Source organism: Oncorhynchus kisutch, linkage group LG20 (genome assembly GCF_002021735.2).
Source record: "Oncorhynchus kisutch isolate 150728-3 linkage group LG20, Okis_V2, whole genome shotgun sequence".
NCBI lineage: Eukaryota > Metazoa > Chordata > Actinopteri > Salmoniformes > Salmonidae > Oncorhynchus > Oncorhynchus kisutch.
Window position 1 is genome coordinate 48328480 of NC_034193.2, and position 18797 is coordinate 48347276.

At 45.5% G+C, this 18797-nt stretch overlaps 1 protein-coding gene across 21 annotated transcripts in view; it reads right to left on the reverse strand.

Annotated features, from left to right (window-relative positions):
- The window catches only part of LOC109877968 (regulating synaptic membrane exocytosis protein 1-like), an 89496-nt gene extending 70799 nt beyond the window's left edge, over positions 1-18697 (reverse strand). For 4 of the 21 annotated variants that reach the window (XM_031798919.1, XM_031798920.1, XM_031798922.1 and 1 more), the window contains exon 1: positions 16914-18230. In XM_031798919.1, coding sequence (XP_031654779.1) covers positions 16914-17083 — 170 coding nt within the window. In that variant the 5' untranslated portion in view covers positions 17084-18230. Of the gene's footprint in view, positions 1-16913 lie in introns of all 21 variants that reach the window. The other 17 variants (XM_031798942.1, XM_031798923.1, XM_031798928.1 and 14 more) reach the window with 9 other exon arrangements.
- Positions 18698-18797: the final 100 nt, after the last annotated feature.

The window sequence follows — 18797 nt, forward strand, 5'->3', positions numbered from 1 at the left end:
ACTGAAAAATTGGGCGTGCAAAATTATTCAGCCCCTTTACTTTCAGTGCAGCAAACTCTCTCCAGAAGTTCAGTGAGGATCTCTGAATGATCCAATGTTGACCTAAATGACTAATGATGATAAATACAATCCACCTGTGTGTAATCAAGTCTCCGTATAAATGCACCTGCACTGTGATAGTCTCAGAGGTCCGTTAAAAGCGCAGAGAGCATCATGAAGAACAAGGAACACACCAGGCAGGTCCGAGATACTGTTGTGAAGAAGTTTAAAGCCGGATTTGGATACAAAAAGATTTCCCAAGCTTTAAACATCCCAAGGAGCACTGTGCAAGCGATAATATTGAAATGGAAGGAGTATCAGACCACTGCAAATCTACCAAGACCTGGCCGTCCCTCTAAACTTTCAGCTCATACAAGGAGAAGACTGATCAGAGATGCAGCCAAGAGGCCCATGATCACTCTGGATGAACTGCAGAGATCTACAGCTGAGGTGGGAGACTCTGTCCATAGGACAACAATCAGTCGTATATTGCACAAATCTGGCCTTTATGGAAGAGTGGCAAGAAGAAAGCCATTTCTTAAAGATATCCATAAAAAGTGTTGTTTAAAGTTTGCCACAAGCCACCTGGGAGACACACCAAACATGTGGAAGAAGGTGCTCTTGTCAGATGAAACCCAAATTGAACTTTTTGGCAACAATGCAAAACGTTATGTTTGGCGTAAAAGCAACACAGCTCATCACCCTGAAACCACCATCCCCACTGTCAAACATGGTGGTGGCAGCATCATGGTTTGGGCCTGCTTTTCTTCAGCAGGGACAGGGAAGATGGTTAAAATTGATGGGAAGATGGATGGAGCCAAATACAGGACCATTCTGGAAGAAAACCTGATGGAGTCTGCAAAAGACCTGAGACTGGGACGGAGATTTGTCTTCCAACAAGACAATGATCCAAAACATAAAGCAAAATCTACAATGGAATGGTTCAAAAATAAACATATCCAGGTAGAATGGCCAAGTCAAAGTCCAGACCTGAATCCAATTGAGAATCTGTGGAAAGAACTGAAAACTGCTGTTCACAAATGCTCTCCATCCAACCTCACTGAGCTCGAGCTGTTTTGCAAGGAGGAATGGGAAAAAATGTCAGTCTCTCGATGTGCAAAACTGATAGAGACATACCCCAAGCGACTTACAGCTGTAATCACAGCAAAAGGTGGCGCTACAAAGTATTAACTTAAGGGGGCTGAATAATTTTGCACGCCCAATTTTTCAGTTTTTGATTTGTTAAAAAAGTTTGAAATATCCAATAAATGTCGTTCCACTTCATGATTGTGTCCCACTTGTTGTTGATTCTTACAGTTTTGATTCTTACAGTTTTATATCTTTATGTTTGAAGCCTGAAATGTGGCAAAAGGTCGCCAAGTTCAAGGGGGCCGAATACTTTCGCAAGGCACTGTATATACTGTACTCTATTTCCATATACTGCATCTTGCCATCTTTATGTAATACATGTATCACTAGCCACTTTAAACTCTGCCACTTTTATGCCACTTTTTATGCCACTATGCCACAGCATCTTGCCTATGCCGTTCTGTACCATCACTCATTCATATATCTATATGTACATATTCTTTATCCCTTTACACTTGTGTGTATAAGGTAGTAGTTGTGGAATTGTTAGGTTAGATTACTCGTTGGTTATTACTGCATTGTCGGAACTAGAAGCACAAGTATTTTGCTACACTCGCATTAACATCTGCTAACCATGTGTATGTGACAAATAAAATTTGATTTGATTTGAAACTGGTGCACCTGGCACCTACTACCATACCCCATTCAAAGGCTCTTAAATCTCTTGTCTTGCCCATTCACCCTCTGAATGGCACACACACGCAATCCATGACTCAGTTGTCTCAAAGCTTAAACATCCTTCTTTAACCTGTCTCCTCCCCTTCCTCTACACTGATTGAAGTGGATTTAACAGGTGACCTCAATACGGGATCGTAGCTTTCACCTGGATTCCCCAGGTCAGTCTATGGCATGGAAAGAGCAGGTGTCCTTAATGTTTTGTACACTCAGTGTACATAATGCATAGTCAGAATACCCCTCATTTTGAATGAACACATGTGTTAATAAATGCTGTTGGAATACATGTGGAAACATCCACACACACAACCACACCCACACAGAAACCAACACACACACACACAAATTGTGGACAGCCCAAGCGGAATGCCTGCTCATTAAACGTTCATGCTGTTGAGTTCTGGGAGCACTAAACAGGCTGCTCACCAGCTCTCTCTCTCTCTCTCTCTTTCTCTCTCTCTCTCTCTCTCTCTCTCTCTCTCTCTCTCTCTCTTTGCCTCTCTCTCTCTCTCTCTCTCTTTCTCTCTCTCTCTCTCTCTCTCTCTCTCTCTCTCGCTCTCTCTCTCTCTCTCTCCCTTTCTCTCTCTCTATCCCTCCGACTTCTACCTTAATCAGTCTTTAACTTTCTCTCACTCTCATTGTTTCTGTCTTTCTCTCTCATCTCTCTGTAATCTTTCTCTCTTTCTCTCTCTCTCCCTCTTACTCTGTCTCTATCCCTATGACTCTCACCTTTATCCCCTTGCCTCTGTCTCTATCCCTATGACTCTCACCTTTATCCCCCTGCCTCTGTCTCTTTCTCTGTCACATCCTCTCTTCCTCTCTCTGTGTCCCTCTTTCACCCCATCTTTCCATCTCCCCCATCTCTCCATCTCCAACTCCTCCTCTCCCTCTTCATTCAATCTCACACACTCCTCCCACCCATCCTATTCGCTCTCTCTCACTGTCTCTCTCCCTCCCTCTCTCCATAATGTTGTGTTCTCGTCAGTGTGTTAAATAAATGAAGAGGGCTCTCTCCATATTTCACCATCTGCTCCATGCCCATACCTCTCCTCCCTCTATTCTCTGTCCTACCTCTCATACTTCACTTCCCTCTCCTCCCTCTCCTTCTCCTCCATCCTCTTCCCTCTATTCTCTCTCCTCCCTCTCCTCTGTTCTTCCTCTCCTTGCTATATACCCTCTGCTCCGCTCTTCCCTCTCCTCTCTCTCCTCTATTCTTCCTCTCCTTGCTATATACACTCTGCTCCCTCTCTTACCTCTCCTCTCTCTCCTTGCTCTCTTCCTGTCTCTCCTCCCTTCCACTCTGGAGACAGAGGAGAGGAGTCTGAGATGAAAAATGGGAATGTAAAGGTCATTTGGAATTGTCTTCATATCAATGCTGATCATCTACTGAAAATGGTCCATTATCGCTGCATTATCTCTAGAGCACACACACTGCTTATGTCAACAAGGTCCACTGTACTGGAAGTGACAGAGATTATTAAGATAAGGGGTGGGGTTTGGCTAAACTACCAACCACCGACCAGGAGTCATTATCTAGCTATACTCAGTGACCTGTTTATTAGGTATGTTCCCGAAAATGGTTTGTTCATACAGACAGTGAGTCACGTGGTCTATATATATAAAGCAGGCAGACAGGCATCAAGGCATTCAGTTACTGTTCGATTGTTCGATTGGGCAAAACAAGTGACCTAAGCAACTTTGAGCGTGGTATGATCGTCGGCGCCAGGTGCGCCGATTGCAGTATCTCAGAAATGGCCGGCCTCCTGGGCTTTTCACGCACGACTGTGTCTAGTTTTTACAGAGAATGGTGCGACAAACAAAAACATCCAGTCAGCGGCAGTCCTGTGGGTGAAAACAGCTCATTGATCAGAGGTCGAAGGACAATGGCAAAAATTGTGCAAGCTAACAGGCGACCACAAACAGGCAAATACCGGTGCAGTACAACATTGGTATGCAGAACGGCACAAGCTAGAACTCGCACATATTCATTTCACTGGTAGAATCGGGAAGTTTCAACTCCCTGTGTATTCGCCTGCTCATAGTGAACCACAAAGTCCGGCGTTCCTAGCGAATGCTGATACCGCACGCTAGGTAGAGGATGCGTGCCCACAAACTTGAATAACGGTGTTGTTTACTTGGAACGACAAACACACAGTAATCTCAGAACTACTCGAGGACATGTCTTTTTTAAACGTTTGTTTTTCACTATTGTTTGTCATCACGCCCGTGTGGTGTGCCTGGTTGTGCTAATTACAAACAAGCAACAAAATGTGGAACCTTTCACCATTCTACCTACCAGGGATTTACCCTGATTATGCAGCTGTCAAAAATTATGCGGTGACCAAAGATTATCAGAGGGATTTTCAGTCTGAACTGATGGGTAATCCATTTAGACGACAGTTGAGAAGTGATGCGATACCACCGATTTCCTTCACAACAAAACGGAAGATTCTCAACTAGAGGTAACCTAACGTTAGCTATCTTGCTAGCCTATCTGGACTAGCTGGGTAAATTAGCTAGCTAGCTAGCTAAAGTTACAGGCCCGTATTGAACTCTGAAAGCTATCAGATAAATCATATAGCTATATTTTGGGTATAGACACTGTCAATCAATTTAACTTATGTCATGGTAGTCACTGGTAGACTGGTAGCTTCATTCAGCAAAGAAACATGTTTGTTTGTGGTTTCTAACTTTAACTGACGTTAGCTGCTGTGAGCTAATGTTACTCTTATTTGGTATTTCAATTTGGTAGTCATCTATTCAACCCTTGTCTGGAAAACACTCCGTTACTAAAAATAGAATTATCGATTTAGCTAACTCACTCTCTGTTTGTGTGTTGGTAGTAACGACGAAAGTATATAAATCCTCTATGGTTGGTTAGTTTGTTCTCAGCCCGTCTCAGCTGGCTAGTAATCTTGCTGCCAATTTAGTGATGCTAGTTAACTAACAGCAAGCTGACAACATTGAAAAATCCATGTTAGGTATGCTTAGCTATCCAGTCTAATAGAGATCAATACAATGAGTGGCGTGGTTAAATTTAGTATTTTGTTGTAGGTGGTACAGAATCTGATTCCACCAACATGCGCTTCCAACCCCTAGCTCTGCACAAGGTTAAGGTAAGTTGGCCAAAATATTTACAAGCTGACAGCTAAGATAGCTCAATTTACAGTACGCATGTTATAAACATGAATTGGGTAGTGTTTGTATGGTTTGAGTTTGTGCTACGGTGTTACAGGTGGTTAGAGGTAGCCTGAGGACCACAGAGTACCTTCCAGACCATGTCATCAATTTAGTCTACCCCGCTTTTTACCTTTTCTTTTTGTAAAACTCAGGTTATCTGGAGTCATTCCACAGTGCCCTGCTGAAAAATACCCCAAAGCGGGGGCATTGTGTGTACACACACATGAGGGAGCAGACCCACTTATGGAGCACAACAAGATTGTGGGACAGAAACCAGCAAGGGACATTGACACAATCACCTCATTATTTTCTGCTGATTCTCAAAAGACAATACAAAGACATGTCTACAAAATTCCCCTGCAAATGGATACTATTGACAAGAATGATCTGTCATTGTCAATGGGCTGGGAGAGGTTTACAGACAGTACTTTGACATGAGGAAGGGGTTTTAGGTTGTGCTTAGACAGTAAATGTATTGTTATGTATGAGAGCGATTGAGGTGCCATTTCTCCTCAATCTCCCATACACAACCATTTATATCGCGTAAGAACTGCCTTCCTGAGACTTTTCACACCTTTTTTAAACCCCCCCCAGCCCATTTACTTTGTTGACTTATCTTTCCTCTTCAAAGCAGCTCCCAGTGTCCCCTCATTATCCCTAAACAAGACCCTAGCCGGTCCCATTCGGTTGATACCTTTACCAACAAAGGCGTGTTGCCCTACGTTCCATCCACAAAGAGTATAAAATGCAGTACCAGCAAATTTTCTGCAAGAGGACCAAACAGTTAGTGGTTAAGAGGCCCTACACCACTTTCGGCAGAGTCTAATCCAGCTGGCCATTCACCATAGACAGAACAGGCCCGTCACCATAAACACAAAGAGTCTCAGCTTCCCCAGCTCCCAATGCTGAACACAATTGCCAGTGTACCGAAGCCAATGAGTGGAAATAAGGTCTGAATTGGGCTGCCTGTGTAAACACAGCCAGTGTGGCAAAGCATAAGACCATGTAGAACAGGGGTCGCCAACCCTGTTCCTGGAGATCTATCCTCCTGTAGGTTTTAACTCCAACCCTGTTCCTGGAGATCTACCCTCCTGTAGGTTTTAACGCCAACCCTGTTCCTGGAGATCTATCCTCCTCTAGGTTTTAACGCCAACCCTGTTCCTGGCGATCTACCCTCCTGTAGGTTTTAACTCCAAACCTGTTACTGGAGATCTATCCTCCTGTAGGTTTTAATGCCAACCCTGTTCCTGGATATCTACCCTCCTGTAGGTTTTAACTCCAACCCTGCTCCTGGAGATCTATCCTCCTATAGGTTTTAACTCCAACCCTGCTCCTGGAGATCTATCCTCCTATAGGTTTTACGCTCCCACCCCAGTTGTAACGAACCTGGTTCGGTTTATCAACCAGCTAATTATTAGAATCAGGTGTGCTAGATTAGAGTTGGAGTGAAAACCTACAGGACAGTGTCTCACCAGGAACAGGTTAGGAGAGCCCTGATGTAGAACCACCATTAAATAAATATGTTTTTTTTATCAATCTTTGAAAATTGTCTGCCCTTATGGATTCACAGAAGACATTCAGATATCCAAAGAATATTTGTTTATTTGTCCAATTCAAAAATACAGGGGAGTGTACACTATTTAATGCTAACTCAAGAGATCTGGGTATTCAACAAGAATGTTATATGTCCCTAGTGAGTCACCATGGGAGAATTGCGAGAGGAAATGGTTGAATGATGATTTATTGGGAACGATCTGTGATTTATTGGGGTTGATCTGTGTCTGTCTGAAGGGTGGAATTGATGAGTGTTGAAGTAAGTATATACAGAAATTTACAGGGTAAACGTTTGAGGTCTTCCAATCAGGGGTGAAGATGGGATTATTGTTATTATTTATTTATGTTTTGTGGTTTGGCTTCATGCTGTGAACGGTGTGTGTGCTGGTGCTGGTGGTAATGGGTAGTTTCATGCTGTGAGTGGTGTGTGCACTGGTCCTGGTAGTTATGGGCGCCAGGTAGCCTAGTGGTTAGAGCGTTGGGCTGGTAACCGAAAGGTTGCTGGATTGAATTCCTGAGCTGACAAGGTAAGAAAAATCTGTCGTTCTGCCCCTGAACAAGGCAGTTAACCCACTGTTCCCCGGTGCACCCTATGACCAGAGCACCCACTGGGATTGCCATTCCAAAGAAACATACAGTAAGTTCTGGGAATACTTGTAAAGCCGTGGGAGGAGTGTTGTCATGATCAAACTGCCATTCAGCTCCTCATGAGTCATCTGCTTGAAATCCAGCATAATGTCTAATCCCTCAAGAGGGATACAATACACGGGATACAGATCTGCTACATTGAAACATGCAGGCAAAGGAATTATGTTTCTGTATCTAGAATCCACAACAGGAAGAAGCCCAGGCACCACACGATATTGTCTGTAAGACAAAAAAACTACCTCAAATTATACTCCATTGTACAGTTTGAACAACCATGCCAGCATAACATCACCATTAGGGTAAGCTAGTTGAACATGCAAACTAATGCACAGATGCACAACTAAACTGTGCACAGGCACAGATATTACATTTACAACAATATCTAGCCTAATAGAAAGAAATATGGCATAACACTCAAACCTTTCACAGTGACCAGACCGTACAAATGAGCCTCGATAGGCAGACAGTATCTACCTTCAGCCATGTCTATCGAGGAAGCTTAGGCAAATATTTTTATGGTAAAACCTTCGGTTTTAGAGATTTACAACAGTACATTTTTGTATTATTGTTTCTCCTCACTGACGGCTAGTAAACGTAGCCAGCTAGCTTGCTGGATATGCAATAATGGTTATTTACATCTGTTTGGAATCCTATCTGGTGTCATGACTATTTGTGAGGTTGACTATTTGTGTGATTGATTCTTATTTATAATGACGGCCTACCCCGGCCAAAACCTAAACCGGACGACGCTGGGCCAATTGTGCGCCGCCCTATGGGACTCCCAATCACAGCCGGTTATGATACACCCTGGAATCGAACCAGGGTGTGTAGTGAAACCTCTCGCACTGAGATGCAGTGCCTTAGACCGCTGTGCCACATGGGAGCTAAGCTTCTAATGTTAGCTAAATGTTTTTGTTTTGAATCCTCTTTGCTATATTCTAGTTGAATGTATGGTTGAATGTCACCATGAAGCTAACAGATGCTCCATCGTCGAATTCCTGTTGATGAGAGGAATCACTTGAATCAGTTTTGCCCAACGGATTGTTGTTACAGTCCGCGTCCTTTTCAAAAATCCTTTGTGGAGGATTGGGGCCAGAGCATGAAGTACCACCCAACACAAGTTGTCGTTTTTCAGAGACTGAAATGTTGTTGTCTGCTTGTATATTTAGTAATGAATCGGCCAACAGGAACATCACTGAAAGATGTCCAATGGCTCTTTCGAACAAGGACAACAATATCTACACCTACAGAAACGTATAGTGAGATCAGTATAACATAGAGCCGTTGGGAAATGCCACAAAGCGGGACTACATTACTTTTTAGATCTCACCCCCCATCATCAACACACTTGAAGCCATCATAGGGTGTATCATTCAGCGCACGAAGCCCTGACCTGCCTTCCTCCTGGGCAATTATATGTGAAACACATCACACTGACCTAGAAATGCCTCAGACATGATGAAAACAAGCCTAGATTCCCCCAGGGTGACGTTCCCCTTTAATTTTTAAGGCTAGGGTTAAATTTAGGCATAACCTTACAAATCTTAAAGTCAGGCATTAACTCGGAATGGGTAAGGTAAAAGTTGGGGACAATTTTCTAGTGCTGGATTCGAACATGCAACCTTTGACACGAGACAAGAAGAAGAAGCAGCACCAGCTGACACGCGATCTCCAACACTTGACTATTGAGGAGTGGAAAAACATTGTCTGGTACAACAAATCCCGGTTTCTCTTGTGTAATGCTGATGGCAGAGTCAGGATTTGCCGTAAGTAGCATGAGTCCATGGCCCCATCCTGCCTGGTGTCAACGGTACAGACCGGTGGTGTAATGGTGTTGGGAATGTTTCCCTGGCACGCGTTAGGTCCCTTGATACCAATTGAGCACTTGATACCAATTGAACGTTTCCATGCCCCGGAGAATTCAGGCAGTTCTGGAGACAAATGGAGAGGTCCTCGACGGGTGTACCTAATAAATTGTATCTCAACAGCACATATATACTCAAATATCAGGAGGAGCTGAGTACGAGGAACAGAAAATTATTAACCAGGATGCCCAGGTGTGGAGCCCAGGTGTTACCACACAGACAAAGGCAGGAGGCTTTTTCCCACCTGAGATAGAGGGCACACACACTGAACTACTAATGACCCTAATAATGTACACAGAGTACACAAATAAATACTATGATCCTGATACACACACACACACACACCACAGTGATTATGACCCTGACAGTGCCAAAATTGCTCCACCAAACTTGCTGTGGAAACTAAATGTTGCAAGACAAAATGAACAGAATGGGCAGCTTTTCCTTGACATGCAGCCGAGTTCCACCTGAGCTGCATGCCGCATAGAGAAATTACACCCCACTGAGAAGACAGCCGTGCACACACACACACACACACACACTGACACAACTCTCACTCACACACACACACACACACATTGACACAACTCTCACACACACACACACACACACACACACACACACATATACACACATTGACACAACTCACATACGCAACTCTCTCTCTCACTCACACACACACACACATACTGTTCTCCTTCCACACATGATCGTTCCTCCAGGTGTTTCAGTTACACCCAAGTGCCTCTGAGTTATTCTAATTAAAAGAAAAGATTGTGTAAGAGCCAACATCCACTAAATACAGACACATCAACCATAGTGTGTTTGTGTGTGTGTGTGTGTGTGTGTGTGTGTGTGTGTGTGTGTGTGTGTGTGTGTGTGTGTGTGTGTGTGTGTGTGTGTGTGTGTGTGTGTGTGTGTGTGTGTGTGTGTGTGTGTGTGTGTGTGTGTGTGTGTGTGTGTGTGTGTTAGCAGGTAGAAGCACTGTTTTTTGCTGCAAACCAGATGCTGGTGTGTATAATAAAAGTTGCTGACTATTTGAACAGGGCCCTAGTCTTCAAGAATGGAAGTTTCTATGAAGACGACTGGGGCCCTTTTCAAACAGCTCAGAAATGCATCAGGTAGACAGAACACCACATCAAGGTATTTTTGATCTTCTCATAATAAGCGTTAAGGCATTGACAAGTTACACACACACACATACACACACACACAACCACTGACTGACGCATGCAAGTACACACACACACACACACACACACACACACACACACACAGAGACATAAACAAAGCCATGCCCAATAAATATACACTTCTAATTAGGAGAAATTCAACAACGGAGGGGAAACTGAAACAGGTTAGAGATGTGGGACATCAACAGCATAGCCAGAGCAAGCAAACTGTATATTTAAATATTTCAGGAGGCCGCTTCCAAGTGTGCGCTATTTCCAGAGCTGTTCCATAATTCAGCATTAACATTTTTCTCCCGGAAACCTTGAAACCTTCAGCTCTCGGATTAAGAAAAAATACTTTCATGTCTAGAAACAGAGGGTATTTATTTTCCCTCATGGGAACGATTTGGGGACGTGTTGTGACGGTGTAAAGTGTCTGACCATATAAGTGTTTAGAACCTGCGTTCACATGCCTTCCTGGACATGTATCCCTGAAGAGGTAAGGCAGTTGTTCTACCCAATTAATGTGTGACCCCATGTTTAATGGAAAAATCCCCAATTCACCAACCAGCTGTCACGGGTGCCAACAACATAAAATAATATTAAATAGGATACTGTCGCTATAACTCAAAGTTCTTGTGCCAGAAGAAATGTTAAAGGCAGAAACAGGAGACCTACATAGGTCAGGAAGAGTTCAGAGTTCATCACCAAGGGCACATCCTCCCTCCTCACCATTCCCTCCAGTCGTGAGAATTAAACCACACAGAGGAATCTCCACGCTCATTCTCTCCATTTCCCCTCTCTCTTTCTCCCTCTCCTCCTCCTTATCCCTCTGTCTCTCTCCACCTTCCCACCACGCCATCTTTACCCCTCTCTTTCCCCTCTCCTCCCCTCCCGCTCTCTCTCCCCCATTCATTCTCTCTCTCTCTCTCTTTCCCCTCTCCTCCCCTCCCGCTCTCTCTCCCCCATTCATTCTCTCTCTCTCTCTCTTTCCCCTCTCCTCCCCCCTCTCTCTCTGTGTGTGTGTGTGTGTGTGTGTGTGTGTGTGTGTGTGTGTGTGTGTGTGTGTGTGTGTGTGTGTGTGTGTGTGTGTGTGTGTGTGTGTGTGTGTGTGTGTGTGTGTGTGTGTGTGTGTGTGTGTGCGTGCGTGCGTGCGTGTGTGTGGCTATGGTCAGTTACCTCCCTCCAGCCTGCAGAGGAAGCTCCACGGCAGAACAACGCTAATTGCTGGGAAGAGGAGAGTAACCAGACAGAAACCTGGGGACATTGAGACACAGCAGGAGGATGGGAAGAGGGGGAGGAGGGATAGGAGGGAGGTGGGTGAAAAGGGGTTATTTTGGGGGTAGAAGGTGGCAGGAGTAACCAGCCAGGGACACTGAGACACAGCAGGAGGATGGGAAGAGGGGGAGGAGGGATAGGAGGGAGGTGGGCGAAAAGAGGTTATTTTGGGGGTAGAAGGTGGCAGGAGTAACCAGCCAGGGACACTGAGACACAGCAGCGGGGAAAGTGAGGTCGGACAGAGAGAAAGAGGGGGAGATGAGAAGGCAGAAGGGAATGGGAGTTGGCATGGCAACCCTTTCAGCTGGTGCTGATCCCACACATGGACAAATAGTTACAACTGCGTGACTTGACGAGGGAACTCAGAGCCCAGGTAATTACCATAGGGGGGGTTACAGAACATACAGTATCTCGATAACAAATCATAAGCATTACTACTCATAATAAAATGCACAGATGAATCTAAGCATTTGATATCATTACATCAGGGACAGTCACAGGATGTGTCACAGCATGTATGTTAGTATAGTAGCTGAGTACGCAGTCTGGAACAAACACACCAGGTGTCTCAGTCCCATAGAAGCACTAGCTGTGTGTGTGTGTGTGTGTGTGTGTGTGTGTGTGTGTGTGTGTGTGTGTGTGTGTGTGTGTGTGTGTGTGTGTGTGTGTGTGTGTGTGGGTGTGTGTCAGTCAGAAGCTGACAAAAGCCAAAATATTCCCAGAGAGGACATAGCTAACCCCCAGCAGCCCCCGGTGTAGCACCACCAGCTCTGACACCCGCTCCACGTCAACATCAACCACCAACCCTGTCTGTCAATCAATAATAACATCACAGCCCTCCCAGCTCTGCAGCTGACGCAGCTGTGGATACATACATAGTGTGCTTGTGTGTTAGGTGGTTGGGACGGTGTACACAGAGCATGTGAATGTTTGAGAGACTTGTACATGTATGTGAATGTGTATTTATGCGTATTTGCAAGTGACTGTCTCCTATACAACAGCCTTCACGTCATTGTAGCCTCAACACAGAGGGGGAAATAACTGGATCTTCCAGACCTCCATTCCCATCTCCTCCCTACAACCTCCATACTAACCTCAGCTACACGTCTTGCCCTTGTATACCTATCTAACAGTGACCTATGGCTGGCTGGTGATGTGGTGCCTGCATGGCCTTCTGATGCACTCTGTGCTCTGGGGGCCCTCTGGAGCCCTGTGAAGCAGAGATTGGCACTGTGTGTGTGTGTGTGTGTGTGTGTGTGTGTGTGTGTGTGTGTGTGTGTGTGTGTGTGTGTGTGTGTGTGTGTGTGTGTGTGTGTGTGTGTGTGTGTGTGTGTGTGTGTGTGTGTGTGTGTGTGTGTGTGTGTGTACACTTGCGCTCTCCTAGGTATCCCTCTAATCCTAAACCCTCCAAATCCTTCCATCCACTATACTCTAGGCTTCCTCTCTTCCGCCATCTTTGATGATGAGGGCTCTTCCTCTCTCTCCCTCTGCTTCATGCACCCCTCTAAGAAACTCTACAACCTCTGTTAGCTCATCAATATTTGAAAGGGGTTTCTATATTTACTATACGGTAACCACAAATGCTCTAAGGGGGCGATTTCCTGTTTAGTTAGCGGGTGTTGTTTCACCACATTGGGGCGGTAGCTATCTGCTAAATGCTAAATGCTGTAAATTCTTTGAGCATGCCAGTTCAGTGTTCAGTTCAGTCCTGCTTATTAGCGTGTTAGAATGGTGCTCAGCACTCCTACTACACTCCTACTACACTCTCAACCATGTCTATAGTGTCCAGTAATACCATCTCTCTTAAGCCACGTGTGCAACATCCTGATTCAGAGGACAGTAATGGTCTTGCACGTCAACATGGTGTGAAGTTGCTCATTTCACACCATCTTTGAAATCTTTTACAGAGGACAGGATAGAGAATGTCAATAGACCACGTCATCTTTCTTCACCTGCTGCATCTGCTGCAACAACACCTACAGAGATGAGTCACCCACGGTACAGATGCATTAGCACCAGTATTAAGAGCAGAAGCTCCAGGTGCTCTGTTCCCACAGGCTGACCTAAGGGGTCATCATTAGTCCAGGATGAGGCCTCTGGGCTGGGCAACAGACCTGGACACACTGGCCTCTCCGATGACGGAGGTGGTGAGATACAGGAACCTATCAGTTTATCACCAGCTGCTTAGCTCCCAGGTACCATAAGAACACCTGGGTCATATTCATTAGTGCCCACCGTATCAAAAGGTTTTGCAACGGGAAACAAAAATGATCATTTCTTATTGGGCAAGATCAGGTAATCCCTCCCCGTTCGAGTCTGTTTTCTTCCGCTTGGTGTCTACTGAATACCACCCAGAACAGTCAGGAGGGCCTGTGTGGCCATGCTATATCATTGTCACGACAGACTAGCTTGATATCATCTATTGCACGTGTAATAATCATGTGCTACATTGTTCATTGTTCATCGGAAACGTTCACTGAGCTGAAGTGAATGGGGAAAGTCATTTGTTGGATGGCTGCATGCCAAGAACGTGGACACATAGGCCTAATGCTTGCCCTGTCTATTCAAAAGACCCTGATCACAATGCCATACTACTAGATTGTATTAGAAGTTAAATGCTCAATGGAAATACATGAGTTTAGCAATGATGTGCAACAGCCCACTGGGCACACACTGGTTGCATCAACGTTGCAACTTTCACTGAGGACGGGGACATGTCCCTCCCCCCACATTCTGAAAGTTTTATCAATGGAATGTGATGCAAAACAGGGTGTACTTCAGGACCATGTGGATACCTCCGAGCAGTCTGGTAGGCTGTTTTGAGTGTTAATCCGGCTGGATAAAAAAAATATATATAATTTAAATTTGCGCCCTTGATGCACAGGAAGAATGGGAATGCCTGCAGAATCCATGGAAAGTTCACATACAGCCCCAGTCTTTCTCTCTCTCTCTCTGTCACACACACACACACACACACACACTCTCTCTCTCTCTATTCCCTATTCTCCCACATGCCATAAACATTCCGGACACAAGGCTATTGTGATTCTATACCATTTCTCTTGGAAGCACTGAACCACTACATACAGGCCTTAACTTGAGAGCCGCCAACACATGACAGATTCTCATAATCAAAGGTTATAGTGTGCAACTGTGCGCACAGAGCCACAGCAACAGCCCAGCAACTGGCCATGACCTTAGGGTGTGCATGGATCATCATATAAATGATTGGCTAAATGATGAGGGCATTATTTACAGAAGCTGTGGAGGGCTCAAGCCTCATGGAACATTAAATACATCACTTCCTCTCCCAAGGCACGAGATAGCTCCAGCCCTGGCTCCCCCAGACTTCAACCAGGAAATGAAACAGTGCAATGTAATTGCAGCAAACAAGGATGTCATAAAGCACTTTGAATAGCCTAGATATCTTACATAGTGTATTGCTGTTGGAAATTCGACTTAATTGAGCCTTCGGTGAGGATGAGCAAAGTGAATATTTGTGGCACAGCATGAGTCACGTAGTGCACTATGGATGTTCCCTATTACCACACGATCTCGTTAAGATGGTCTTATGCAAAATTATTTATGCGACGTTCATTCACCTCATTGCATTGTGTTGGGAACCGATCGGTGGGAAAACCAAAGAATAACCAATACATCCGTTCACGGGAGAAGGAACACAGAATATATATTTAGGCCAACGGTGGAATAGAGCTGAACACGAGAGGCGCACGGTACTTTCACGCTGCATACACTTTTTCCGAATACAATAGGCCAAATAACTGATTAATTCGATATCAGTTGAATTGATACTGGTTTGAGGCGTTTTAAATCCAGATATTGGCTATAACTGGTCGAGCTTCAATTCCCCCTATCATGCTTAGCTCGAATGCCCGGCCTTACATCACATGGTGAGATTTCCAACCAGTGCAACCACACCCACTCTCTCTCATCGCCGAGGGTAGGGGAAAATGGCACCACACCGGTGTAACACGATTGTCGGGCATAAAATACGAATGATTTGTGCCAGGCTCGCAATGAAGCATCATTGGAGTTTTAATGTCACCGTCGTCTTGTTGGGCAACGACGGTATCATAAACAGCAACAGGTGACATAAACAGCAACAGTTCGATATCTGGCACACCGTTGACGTTTTGTTAAGGACAGCTCCCAAGCCTTGCCAGCCACCAAGCTGCTTCGGTAAGGTTGTATACGCGGCGGTGTCAAAGCAACAAAACAAAAAAATACTTTGGGAGAGGAGGAAGATAAGGAACGATTCAGGGAGGGAGGGGGGCACGCAGTCCTGTGGTATGATTCATCCAGTGCTCCCCCACTGGTACACCCCGTCTCCCCTCCTCGGCCACCCGCGCGAGGCTACACCTGTATATCGTTTGACCCGATTTCCCCGTCCATCTCCATCACCATCGTCTGTCACGGAGAGGATACCTTGATTAGCTATTCACCTCGTAGGCTATGTCCACAATTTCAATTATATAGTCTACACCTGACGTTCCTTATGGGGGCTTTGGAGAAGAGCTCATAGCCTACAATGGATTTGAGAAAGCTAAAGCATTGACAGGCCTATAAACTGTGATTTTCCCCCACTCATGAATAGTCGAATCGCAAAACGAACCCCAATATCCAACCTGGTGTGAATTATTCATACAGTGGCAAGCAAGGGAACACCGTTAGCGTGGGCTATAACATCTGTAGGCTATACGGAAATTACAGCCCAGTATTAGGGAACACCGTTAGCGTGGGCTATAACATCTGTAGGCTATACGGAAATTACAGCCCAGTATTAGGGAACACCGTTAGCGTGGGCTATAACATCTGTAGGCTATAAGGAAATTACAGCCCAGTATTAGGGAACACCGTTAGCGTGGGCTATAACATCTGTAGGCTATAAGGAAATTACAGCCCAGTATTAGGGAACACCGTTAGCGTGGGCTATAACATCTGTAGGCTATACGGAAATTACAGCCCAGTATTAGGGAACACCGTTAGCGTGGGCTATAACATCTGTAGGCTATACGGAAATTACAGCCCAGTATTAGGGAACACCGTTAGCGTGGGCTATAACATCTGTAGGCTATACGGAAATTACAGCCCAGTATTAGGGAACAATAGGGATGCAACGAGTTGTGGTGGTTGAACTGGTGTGAAATGTGACCACAATGGTAAACGGCAGGCGTATTGGTAACATACTGGGACTAATTGTTGGCGGATGGCCGCTCGTGCGTCTGCCTTCTGGACACAGACACCTCGCTCGTGAATGGGGGTGTTGCGTTTGCGAGTGGTGCGTTCGGGGTTCCACCGAACACCGTTCAGGGAAAGGAAATGTAGCCCTTACTTTAACACGGCTTCCTCTTTCTCCTCTTCCTCCTTCTGCCGATCCATCACGGCCATGATTATTTTCCTCTCCTCCTCGGTGAGATGGCTGAGGTCCGGCAGTTCGGGGACGGTCGGCGGCGCGGTGGGTGGGCGAGGGCTGCCCTGGGGCCCCACCGAGGCGGACGACATCTTTTCCACCAGCAGCACCCCTCCTTGGCTTGCTACTGTCGTTTCGACTGACTGAATCCCTGCTGCTTAGCGTTGCGAGCCACACCTCACGACATAGTCCACGGGTAGAGCAGCAGCTCTGGTGAATAGGGCAAGCCGCCGCTGCTCATGGTTGTTGCAGGCACCCACGGTTGTGCTTTTGTTTCTCGTCCTCCTCGGCTTTTTTTCTCCACCTCCTCACTCTCTAGTCTCTCGCTTCTTCCCCCCACCCCCGCCGGCCCGCCTCTCCCCTCCACCACCGCCGGTTTTACGGGAAGCCCATCTCCACGCCAAGAGACAAGCAAGCCGAGGGACCCTCTGGATGGATTGGCTTTGAGCTGTGATGCCCTCGCGCCACCGGACACGGGCTCGGTGATGTTGGACCGTGGTAAAGTTAGGCGGCGGAGTCTGTGTGTTGCCTTCCTCTCTCTCTCTCCCCCTCGCTCTCTCTCTCTCAGTGCTGCCTCGGCACTGCTAATGTTGCTGCCACTGACAGGGAGATGGAACAGTCAATGGGAATGCAGCCCCCTAGAGCTCGCATCTTCCTTCCTTATGGTTGTGCACGCGCTTTTACGAATTTGAGAATGGGTTTCTCTCTCTCGCCTCATGCAAGAACAACACTTTTTCCAACCTCACTTATTTCAGGAGTCACGCCACCCTGGCTGGCACCACACACACACACACACACACACAAACGCACACCTGCCTGCAAATATAAACCAAAAATAGTGCGCGTTCCCGTCGTTATAGCTCCAACATTAATTGACCGTTAAGGCTTCTGTAAAATACTGATCCACAGGAAAGGGTCAACTGGGTTCCGTCTGAGAGTTCAACGTCCTGGACTTAACGACGTTCAGTTTGATTCCTGAAAGTTGCGTCAGAGATGCAAATGACAATCACTCTTACCAGCTATATTTCAAACCATTTTCAACATAACATATAGCTGGATGAACATACAGTGTGTATCGGTATAGTCGAATGACATATTTGATTGTCAATCAAAAAGGATCAGTACAATGGACATCCTGCAATGCGTTTCTCAGTCACGATAAAGAAAAAACATTTCAGCACCACGGACAGAGACATCTCCGCACAACTCACAAGTATCATAATTGCAACCGTTTTAAATCAGCTAGCTTGTTTTTACTATCTAACCATTCACTTCATTGTCGAGCCCTTGTCTTTTGAAATATATTAAACAAAAAATGCACATAAACATAAAATGCACATACAATTTACATAAACGTCAATGAACCGAAGTCAAAACCCCTACGCTGTTTTGCTGACTGTGCAACTATTTTCTCATTACCAATGAAGCACACTCAATTAATTTGAAACATTCTTAGTCACAAGATTCCCCAAAACTCTCCAGAAAACGCCTGAAGCATATTGAGTAGTTATTTAATACTTTACTGTAGCCAAAATGCGTATTAATTGTGGCTCAAGTTGTTGCTGTCGAGTATCAGTTCTAATGGTCGGCTATTCATCCGTTTGTATTCAAACCCAGACCCAAACACTGGCATCGGTTCCTTTCCAATGACGTAATGTTACGGGTCTCGAGTCGGAGTCCATCCACCAGATGGCAATGCTACCGACCGAGTTCGTTCGATTACGTCACCGAGGAAGTGACTGTACTGTATTGACGTCAACTATCAGTGGTGCAGAATTCTGTCATAATTTAGGTCGTGACTACTAC